The sequence below is a fragment of the Cydia amplana genome, chromosome 9 (genome assembly GCF_948474715.1).
Source record: "Cydia amplana chromosome 9, ilCydAmpl1.1, whole genome shotgun sequence".
Taxonomy (NCBI): Eukaryota; Metazoa; Arthropoda; class Insecta; order Lepidoptera; family Tortricidae; genus Cydia; species Cydia amplana.
The window spans coordinates 4,635,081-4,646,448 of NC_086077.1; the positions used below are offsets into that span (position 1 = coordinate 4,635,081).

General features: G+C 36.6%; 1 protein-coding gene across 1 annotated transcript; it reads left to right on the top strand.

The window, feature by feature from the left end:
• The first annotated feature begins 272 nt into the window (after positions 1 to 272).
• LOC134650754 (macrophage mannose receptor 1-like) lies at positions 273 to 10,822 on the top strand. The gene is made up of 6 exons (XM_063505687.1): positions 273 to 369; positions 1,791 to 1,889; positions 8,410 to 8,550; positions 9,094 to 9,282; positions 9,791 to 10,057; positions 10,599 to 10,822. Exons 1-6 carry the CDS (start codon positions 318 to 320, stop codon positions 10,820 to 10,822), a joined length of 972 nt encoding a protein of 323 aa, XP_063361757.1. The 5' UTR covers positions 273 to 317.
• Positions 10,823 to 11,368: the final 546 nt, after the last annotated feature.

Below are 11,368 nucleotides of genomic sequence, written 5' to 3' on the forward strand. Positions count from 1 at the left end.
AAATAATTATTTATTTATATAGATAACAAATAAAATAACGTTTTATCCCATTCCCGAGGGTTTTTCATTATGAACTTACAACAGGCTCCGTTCCAAGTATGAGCAGTGATAAGCTTCGTAAAACCCAATTATTTACTTATCTATTTATAAACCGTATGTGTACGAGATAGAGTCTATAATGACATGAGAATATTGACTCTTTAAGCGTACTTAATTGTATTTTCCCGTGTGTATTGGGTATATATTAACTTGGAAGACGAATCTTAAGTCAGTTCCTTTGGAACAATTTAAGTGTAAAGTTTAATGAAAGCGTAAAAATGTATTTTACGCATTTGATTTATGTTCTTTTTATTTGTGCTGTGGCCGCTGGTAAGTGTTTTGACTAGATTTTTTTCTCTTTTTACTTTAGTTTACGTAATTACCTATTTAAAGTTATGGCGTTGAATGTGATGATGAAATATTTTTGGTTACTTTGAATTGAGTATACTCGTATTTCCCTCGTCAAGGAGGAAGGCGGAAAAACGTGCCAAGACCCGTTAATACACATCTGTCCTATTAATTTTTTTTTAATCAATAATTTTGGTAGGGGAAAAATGCATTTTTTTAAATTGTCTCTTTTGTAAGTAATATTTGAAGTATTCCCTGAACTTCTCTAGAATACAATTACTTATTTACCCTTTCAAACGCCGAACTCCTAAACTAAAATCCGTAAGAGTCTGCAAAAAATCGGTAAGGAATCTATTTAAAGCCGTATTTAGAATTCAAAAACTTAACTTGATTTTTCAATATAATATTTTGCTTTTTGGTAAATGAGAAATAATAATGGATGGATATGTGGTGTGACAATAATGGATAGGATAAGGAATGAGTATATAAGAGGAAGCCTGAAAGTTGCACCCATAGTAGAAAATTTAATCAGCGAATCGCATAGCATGAAAGTCATGTGAGGAGATAGGTACGAATGAATGTGGAGGGAAGTAACGGGAAAGGAAAACCGAGGAAAGAGTGTGAGAGATGATATGAAACGAATGCGAGTGAATGATGAGATGAGTTTGCTTGCATTTATTGGTACTGGTTGGGTGCTCGACCTCTAACTTGAGGATGATAATTTATTTTTATATCATTTTTATCACAGACCGGTACATTTCCAAGAAATGTTTTTGCGATTAGTGCGATTAGCTTGTTAAGAAACTTGTTTTTTCGGACCGAACTTTTTTATTAATTTTGTTGTTCTATTAATAATGTTTACAAATAATTAAATTTTGACCTGAGTGTGTTTTGGTATGGTGTACGGGTATATGGTTTTAGCGGTCTATGTATGTTTTATGTTCTTACATAACTATCTAGATGGACTAACTTCGAAAAGTTTCGAGCAGTTAGTTCTGCTGAGCCGTTTCTTCTTGGTCGATGCTACATTTTTAACTGATATCCAAGAGGAAAGCTTCTTTACTAAAAATTCGTAGTCTGTTTATGAACCAAGTATATTTCATTTGAGTAATTAATTAGGTACTTTTTTGCAACCTTTTTTACTGTTTGTGCATTCATCAAGGTTTAAAGTTGAAGATAAAGAAACTAAATATTTGCCCATGAGTTTAGATCCATGTGTTACTCTATGTATGTAGGTATGTATTACTAATACTCGTAATAGCATCCATTCCAATCCATAGTTTGCTTAGTCTAGAGCTAGATTAATCCGTGTAAGATAGTGCTGGTTTCTTTTAAGTCTTAATATTTTTTTTTATTTTTTTTTTATTAAAAACAGTAATTCGTAAAAACATTATTTTTCGCAGATGATGGTTATGAGCACTACGGTCAAGTCAAGGGCTGGTTAAAGGTCCACGGTACACCCACAACATGGAGGACAGCACGCTTGACCTGCTTCGAGGAAGGTAATGTATTACTGATATATAGAAGTTACCTGACTGTAGTAAAATTGTTTAAACACTATAGTCAGGCTAAGAGCTGGTTGAATGACCACGGTTCGCCCAGAACCTGGGGAACTGCACGCCCGACATGCTTCGAGGAAGGTAACTTATCAATAATCTATACGACATTTTACCTGACTTTACCTGACTGTAGTAAAAATACAAACACTTTAGTCAGGAAAAGAGCCGGTTGAATGATCACGGTACGCCCACAACCTGCAAAACCACAGATTTGATCTGCTTTCATGTTAAACTATGAATTATCTCTTTTGAAAATGTTTGATAGTATCAAGAAAATGCCAAGGTCAAGTCAAGGGCTGGGCTGCTTTGAGGATAGAATTGCTCTGTTCAAGGGCTAGTTAAAAGTCCACGGTACTACTAATATAGTCACCCACGAATGAAAATCATAGGTACTTACCTACTTATTTAGCATGTCTTATGTGTAATCACCTCTTTGACCTCTTGATACGAGACGAAATCAGTCTTTTGCATTAAGTTTGGATACTTAAATAATTAAGTTTATCTTTCAGGTCCAGGTCCAATAGATAATTTAGTATCATGACATTGAAAATGGCCTAAGTATGTTGTTGCTACGATGCAGGCAATACTTCCTTCATGAGTAGACGTTTGTTTACGTCTGTGACATAGATAGCTTTTATTAATTCCAATTTATATTTTGATTTTAAACATGTGTTGTATTCATAGAATTAATATGACTAGAACAACTGTCAATCTTCAAAAGTGCGACCAAAAATGAAATGCAAGTGTGTGCGTAAATTGTCTATGTGAGATCGAAAATAGTGATGTCATGTTACAACATATTAATAATCTGTCGATGTTTGATTGCTTTATCGACTACTTTTTCAAATGTGTTATTTTAAACGTTAAAATTCTACGACATTATGACGTATAAATAACACTTGCACTGCGTGTACTATCAAAATCGTTGCAGACTTATCTTAAGGTGACGGTAGAGGTGGGTAAATTTTCAGATTCTGTCAATTTACCCCATTTCACACACAAGCGCACTTCACGCACACTACCTCACTTTACTGGGACAGGTCATTGACCCATCAAGTTTTTTTAAGATTGCGTTTTGAGTTTAGTGTTAACCACTGACCTCTTTTGAGGAACAGAAACTGTAAAAACGTTCCATTGAAAGAAGAAAGAGAAACAATACATTAAATCTTGCTCTCCTTGTCTGTTCATGTCACACGTGACGTATTTAAATTCTAATTTAATTCATTTGATTGTTAACTATTTTCTGCATATTATGGCTTTGTCGAGATACGCGTTTTGTAAAGTTAAACCGAATAAACCCAGATGTCATTAAGTCAGATGTAAAATGTTATTTACTACTCTATACGGTTATTCATAAGGCGAAAAATCAATTCAATTAAAAATTTAAATAAATAAAGTTTCGGCAGGGTGGAAATTTAATTAAGGCCGACAAAATAAAATTTAATAATATATGTCGGCTGATGTACCCCTAAGATCTTTACAGATTTACTTGTACGAGTATCCTATATTCGCTATTTATTTTGCTATTAAATTTATAAAATTAAAATAAATAATTAAATATTATACTGGCATTCCACCGCTATTATTTCAGTGCTGAACTGATTATCTTCGATCGTAGCCTTGATGATGTAGTTGTACTTACACTTACGGCGGTAGGAGCGGCAATGAACCCCGCGCAGCGTAGAACGAGAGGTGCGTTGGGATAAGTGCATATACATATAATTCTTCGTGCGTCTGTCTGTCTGTCCGTCCGTCTGTCACAGTCTATTTTCTCCGAAACTACTGGACCAATTCAGTTGAAATTTGGCACACATATGTAAATTTGGCACACAAATGTAAATTTGTGACCCAAAGATGGACGTGTAACGTAAATAAAATGTATTTTAGAGAATTTGAAATACGGTAGCCATTTTTGGGGGGGGGGGGGGGTGGTAAATGAAAAAATTAAAAAATGTTTTTTAAACTATATAGTGTTACATATCAAATAAAAGAGCTCATTGTAAGAATCTCAAACATAACTTTTTTTATAATTTTAGGATTAATAGTTCAGCAGTTATTCATGAAAATAGGCAAAAAATGATCATTCTCCGCCCACTTTCTCCGAAACAACTGGATCTAAAATTTTGAAAAAAATACACAAAGTAGTTCTTTACCTATATATGTCAGGAAAATCTATAAGAAATGTGCAGTCAAGCGTGAGACGGACTTAATATACGGAACCCTTAGAATGCGAGTCCGACTCGCACTTGTTTTTGTTTAGCTCTTATTAGGTTTAAGGAGTTTTATGAGTGAAAAAAGAAGTTTTTTGTTTTATGTGCCCGCGTTATTGCCGATCGATTGTGTTTTAAACGATAATTAGACAAAAAAACTTGTTTTTCACCCAACGAATATAGATCCCCATGACACATCTTCCAAGTCGCCTTTGGATAGGCTTAATTTTAAAAATAATTGAAATAATGTTCTATATCATTCATACTTGCAAAAAAAGACTAAAAATAATTTACGTGACCAATGCTTATTATTAGTAAATATCTTACAATTTAATATCTGATATATCACACGATACAAAAAAATGGCCGCAAAGTTAAAAGTTTATTTATTTACGTTACTAGTCCATCTTTGGATCACCGACTCTTTGTCATATGTGAAAAATGTGTACCAAATTTCAATTGAATTAGTCTATTAGGGGCAGACACACGAGTGATCTTAAAAGGGATTTTTTTCTTGAATGATTTGTATGTACTTACCCCAACGCACCTCACGTTCCACGCGGCGCAGCGTAATCAGTAAGTACCTAATAATTAGTGTCCGACCGAAACACAAATTTCTGTATATATAAATATTGTTGTCCTACTTGCTCGCCAACTTTTGGTCTTTGTCACATAGTTTAGTTTCATAATACGAAGTACTATTTCGTATGTTTCGGCCAGGCCGAAAGATTCGGCCGTTTTTTGGCCGAAACCGAAACTACGGCCGAAACATGATTTTATGGCCGAAACCGAAACCGAATCTTCGGTCGGACACTACGAATAATCACAATGGTCTAAGTACCACAGACCCTACTGTCGCTTAAGTCCTTTATGCCAATCTCTGCCTATTAGAACTTATAAAAAAAAAAGAAACCGAGTAATTATATCCAACTACCGAACCTGCTTACAAATTTTCTCGAGATATTTGAGAAATGTGATATGCAAAGGAGAACATTCGAACAAACGAAAGTATTTTTGCCCAAGCTGAAACGGAGACCTTCGCCTACGCTCGGTCAGTGATGGTTTAGGTACAGTCAGCTGCAGGTCACCCCTGCATAGAAGATTGTATGCAGGGGTGGTACCTTTTCTCTGGAGCTGACTGTACACCTATAAAAAATTGTTGTACCTGCTGCAATTTTATACCGGTACCGTACTTTATATTTCAACAGGTATAGTACCTTCAAAACGAAGCGGTATTGATAAATAATAACGGTACCGTACCGCCTATAAATAATAATAATAATTCAGCCTATATACAGGGTGGTCCAAACCTTGACGTCCAAAAATTTTTTTTTAGATTCCTCACGTCGTGGGCTATCAGAATATACCCCATGTATGTTAGCCGATTTTTCGTAGTTATCGAGTTATGATTTTTTTTTACTTTTAACTTTTCATATGAAATTCCGGGGTTCCCATACAGAGTGGCTAAAAAATAACTGCATTTCCGTTGCCAGGGAGGTTGTAAAAGTTGCTCAGTATAATCCCAACACCTCCCTGGCAACGGAATGCAGTTATTTTTCAGCCACTCTGTATGGGAACCCCGGAATTTCATAGGAATAAGAATAAGAATAAGAATTGTTTATTGCCACATACATGAACATAAAATAGAGTTAGAATTACTTACATAATAAAATAAAACAGTTGTTATCATATACAAAACAAAAGTGAGAAGATCTTTGTATTAGGCACAGGGTTCCAGTCTCAGCGTGTGCCGGGCCTAGGTGCCCGGCGCTGGTTTTCAGACCGGTCCCAGACTATGGACGGTCGGAGAATATTACCTACATAGGAAAAGTTAAAAGCTTAAAAAATCATAACTTGAAAACTACGAAAAATCGGCTAACATACATATGGGGTACATTATGATAGCCCACGATTTTTGGACGTCACGGTTTGGACCACCCTGTATAGACAATAATCTCAACGCTAGCCCAATGCGGATTGGGGACTTCACACACAGCTTTGAATTTCTTCGCAAATGTATGCACTACGAGTATGCAGGTTTCCTCACGATGTTTCCTCCTTCACCGAAAAGCTAGTGGTAAATATCAAATGATATTTCGTACATAAGTTCCGAAAAACTCATTGGTACGAGCCAGGATACCAATGAGTTTTTCCTTACCGCTTATACCGTAAAGAAATAATGCAGTCTCTGCTTTGCACGATTATTGTGTGGACATAATTCTTATAATCACCGAAACATACATACCTCTACGCACAGAATGTCATTGAAATAAAACATTGTTTTTTATAGTAAATTAATATAACATTCGATTTATACACATAACAATAAGCAGGCCAGGCCGCAGCGATATTGGCCTGTAAGCTTCATCTCGGTCTCCAAATCCGCAAAACTCGCTGGTACTAAATGCTGGTCTTGCCGTTATTAATTATCTTGATTCTTGAAGATTATCAGAACAGCACGTTACGTAATCGCATACATAGACGGAACGAACGTAGGTGTAGACACTGCAAGTCTTTAGGTATTAAACGAATTACGCTTCGTATTAATAGATGAGTAATATTTAAATGAACATATAATATTCTCTAACATAAATACAAGATTACAATTAATTGACATCAAAAGTCATTGACGTACAGAAGTCATATACATTTTTATAATGACGCAAAATTGATACCAGCATAATGAAAATCAATCCCAATCAGTAAAACGAGTTTTTAAACTTTTTTCATTTTAAGCGGGTTTTGAAGGAACAAGTTACTTAAATTCGATTGTAATCGTATTGTTTTAGGATAATTTACTGCTGTTTTCGACCGTTACGACCCGTAAATAACAACAACTCACATTTAAAATTTGACTGGAGCTCGACGTGATTATATTTATTTACCCTATTTTATGAAATACAATTTATCTACTGGTATACATTTTCGTATGCGTATATGATGAAATGTCTTTATTAATGTCAAAAACGAGCTATGACGATGTACACGTCTGCTTCGATGCAAGGCCAACGGCCATCTGACTCGAAGAAGAGTTTTGAGTGATGTCGTCAATGTATGGAAATTATACGAAAGTTTACATTTGGGATTGAATTTCTGTGTTGTATTTGTGAGTAAAAATATAAGTAGATAATAATCTGGTAGTTTAGTTATCTAGCCTTCAAAATCCCACAACAACTCAATTACTGTCAAAGACAAAACTGTAATGCGTCTTGCTCAAACGGAACTCCATATTTTGATTTTTGGACACTTTTAGTGTCGATTTGTAGAGAATTACAGGAAATAAAAAAAAATATGGCGTGAAGAGCCGGTACACGGCTTCTTCGTGAACAGATTTGCGTATAATTTAATGCAGTTATTAATCATTCATTGAACAAATTGATTGCACAAAGTGAGGTCTAAATCGAAAACGTCATATACCGTCCCCTTAATGTAACTCTTACTGTGTTGGAAAGTGAAGTTTAAATTTACCGCTAAACATGAGCACCTTCAAAAAGGTATAACAATCGTTATTATTTGAAGTCGGTTATAAAAGCTAATATCTTAATGATGTCTTGTGAAGAAATAATTACATAGCTATTAATATACCGACAAGTTATCGATACTGTCATATGAACATTTTGTCAAGCCCTATCGTAAAGTAACAGGTTATGTTTTTACACAAAATATTTTAAATTATAGACTAATATGATAAAATATTAGCACACAAAGGAAGAAAAACTTATAATGAACTTTATAAACCGGCTTCTTACACTTTTTACGCTGTTAATTTGACAAAGTATCGTTATGAAAATTTCGCTAGGAATATCATAAATCCTCTGAAATTAGTGTTTGCTTGGATTATTTGGCACTGTAACACTGAAATCCGGCACACTACAAGACACAATCTTCACTGAATTACTTTATTTAATACTTTTCGTCCTAATCCGTGTATATTTTTCAATTTGAAAATTACTGTGATACGCTCTTGGCCGTCCGCGGCCGTCGTCAAAGTCAAAAGTGGTCACGTTTTCTCATTGGTAGTCTGACTCTTTCGCACTCATGGTATGTTCATATACGTGATGGCTTCCCTTTCGCACACTTCAGCTGTCTGTCAAGCGCGAGCGCGAAAATGACAAGTCTGTGGTTGTATTATTAAAATACTCATATTTTGTTCCACTCTATTCATTGTCTAAGTCACGATGTCTACATTAATTTGTCAAGTCAATAGACCTTCTCTATGGGTAGTAAATCAGAAATCACTTTGTCTTTTTCAGGTGGTGTGCTAGCTTCGCCAGAAAATGAGGCCCTTCTTGAGGCCATGAGCGGCGCTATGCTGGCTCACCCCAAAACGCCTTCCTACGTCTTCACCGGCATCCACGACACATTCTCTAAAGGGCTCTTTTATTCTCTGGGAGGTAATAAACGAGACTTTTTAATCTTTTACAGCCCAATCAAAAAAAAAAAACAGTCCATTGCAGACGGTGACCTGTCTGCAATGGACTGTTTTTTTTTTACATACAAATCAATCCAGTTAATCCATTATCTTTGATACAAGAGACAAACAATGATGAAGGGTTGTCGTCCTAACTCTGGTTGGGCTCCTAATTCTAAGTATCTCTGATTTACTAGATCGGCGTGCTCTTGAGAACATCATAGAATGGCGTTTTCTCACATGACTTTGCCTTCTTTCTGTTTTTTACATTCTTATTGTTTTTGATGTGAAAGGTTTTCAAAATACTTGCGAGGCTTACAGAGATCCGAGCTGCAGAAGTAGGGAGTGCTCCCGGTACTGGTTTTCTATACAAATACAGTACCCGGAACCGGGAATTCCCGGTTCTCGCCATACTAACTCAGAACCGGGAGCATTCCCTATGCAGAAGACGTTACGGCTGTGTTGCCCTGATTTCTTTTTACAGAGTTCAAGTTAAGAGCTATCTTCTAACAATTTTTTCTTGCAGGTACTCCTCTGAAAAAGATACCCGTACCATGGGCGCCCGGCAAACCCGAGTCCAAGAACGTTGAGTCCTGCGTCAGCATGCATTACGATGGAATGCTCGTTGACAGCGTCTGCACCGACGAACTGCCCTTCATTTGCTTCAAGAAGGACGTCATCCCTAAGGTCCCCAAATGTGGTCCTGAGGACAACGGTAAGATTGTTGAAAACTTGAAAACGCTGTTGGTAATAATAATCGGAACAAATAAAAACGCTTAGATTTCTAGAGATCCAAGAAACTAAATTCAAAATGTGCTTTTGGACAGAATTTTGAAGAGTTGTTTTGTGATGAAAGAGCATATTAATCCCACTGTTCCAAAAACCTTTAATGTCAGTCTGTAGAGTAATTCTGTAAGGGTTAGCGCATTTGAAATTCATGAGTCATCCACTGTGCTGACATTAGTCCAGAAAGTAATCTCATTAAGCAAAAGTTCAAGCCCTAATTCATATATTTCTTGCATCCATGGTAAGTGGTAAGTACACAGGTGTTACATAGGTAATAGTTGTTTCACATGGGCCCTGGTAGGGCACGGCAATATTTTTAAATCTATTGAGTTTACAGGTTTCATTTTAAATTATTAGAAAAATTATATCATTATTACTATCATCAAATAAAAAAATATCAAATATTATGTCAAAAACAAGAAACTTCTCAATTGCAGGTTACATTTACAACGCCAAAATCGGCAGTTGCTACAAGTTCCACAGGGAAGACAAATGGTGGAAGGACGCCTTCGCCTCCTGCGACAGCGAGGGTGCCTACCTGGCCATCATCAACAGTGACGACGAAGCTGAAGTGCTGAAGAAGCTGTTCAAAGCCAACCAGTTTGGTCGCAGGGAAGGCCAAGTGCCCGATTGGGTCAATGGAGTAGCTCACATCGGGTTTGTCGACTGGGGCAGGGAAGGAGGCTTGTGGATGACTATTCATGGTGAGTTTCTTTTCAGTTAAAGAACATTTAAAAACACTTTTTTGAAGTAGGTTACTATTTACTACCTAGCTCAGATAATAACATTTAAAATGGGAGGTATTTGGGGATCAGCAGAGTATTTTAGCACTCTGATTTCTTTCCACCCGTTTCTTTTAACCCTTTCTTAGTAAATATCCAAAATTCTTGTGTTAGGTTTATTTCAAGTCTTATATTAATCAAGATTTGAATTAACCTTTAAACAGTTTCAGTGATGGTAGCGTATGCCACGCGTAATTCGATGACATCTAATGAGAAATACCTCATAAACTAGTAGATTCTCATTAATTATATTAATGAGAGAAAGTGTACGTGACAATAAAGGATGACTCACGCTAGAACGCTCCGGGTCTAGGCCGAGGCCTCCGTCGTCAGTTTTCTATAGAAAACATCACGTGGTCACCGATCATCCGTCATAGAAAACTGTCGGAAGCCTTATCCCGGACCCGGGAATTCTAGCGTTTGTCAACCTAAGATTTACGAACAAAATTACTTTTGATACCAGGTCAAACCCTCGAAGACGCCGGTTACTTGAAGTGGAACCACGGCGAGCCGAACAATGCAACGAACCAGTTCTGCGGCGCCATGTTCCTTAACGGGCGTTTCGACGACGTCAACTGCTACGATGGCGACCCGGACCAGTGGACCCGCTCCTTCATCTGTGAAAAGCAGCCGGTGTACGTACAGGAGACGCCCGAGTATGACAACATGGTTACTAACTCTTATTAATTCGCAATTTTGTAACTTTTAACTTAATGATGAAGAATAATAATTTGTCACAAAGATATTAAAAGATACTTTAAACCAAGATAGATAGATAAGTGTTTTAATTAAATTGTAGTTGCTGCATAATTTAGTCAGACTTATAGGTATAGTGGGCGTGGGTGAAAGTTACAGCTTTGTAAGTTCCTAGGCTTCACAACAATTAAGCAGTGGCGTGCACAGAGATTTGAGACTGGGTAGGCAAAAAAAACCGGCCAAGTGCGAGTCGGACTCGCGCACGAAGCGTCCCGTACTATTACGCAAAAACGGCAAAAAAAATCACGTTTGTTGTATGTGAACACCACTTAAATATTTATTATATTCTATTTTTAGTATTTGTTGTTATAGCGGCAACATAAATACATCATCTGTGAAAATTTCAACTGCCTAGCTATCACGGTTCATGAGATAGAGCCTGGTGACAGACAGACGGACGGACGGACAGCGGAGTCTTAGTAATAGGGTCCCGTTTTTACCCTTTGGGTACGGAACCCTTAAAATAAGAGCTACTAA

What these genes read in the sequence shown, in the direction of transcription:
- LOC134650754 (XM_063505687.1), top strand. Translation starts at nt 318, where the DNA reads ATGTATTTTACGCATTTGATTTATGTTCTTTTTATTTGTGCTGTGGCC. An exon ending in TATTTGTGCTGTGGCCGCTG is followed by an intron (nt 370 to 1,790) that starts GTAAGTGTTTTG and finishes TATTTTTCGCAG; the next exon opens with ATGATGGTTATGAGCACTAC. An exon ending in ATGTGGTCCTGAGGACAACG is followed by an intron (nt 9,283 to 9,790) that starts GTAAGATTGTTG and finishes TCTCAATTGCAG; the next exon opens with GTTACATTTACAACGCCAAA.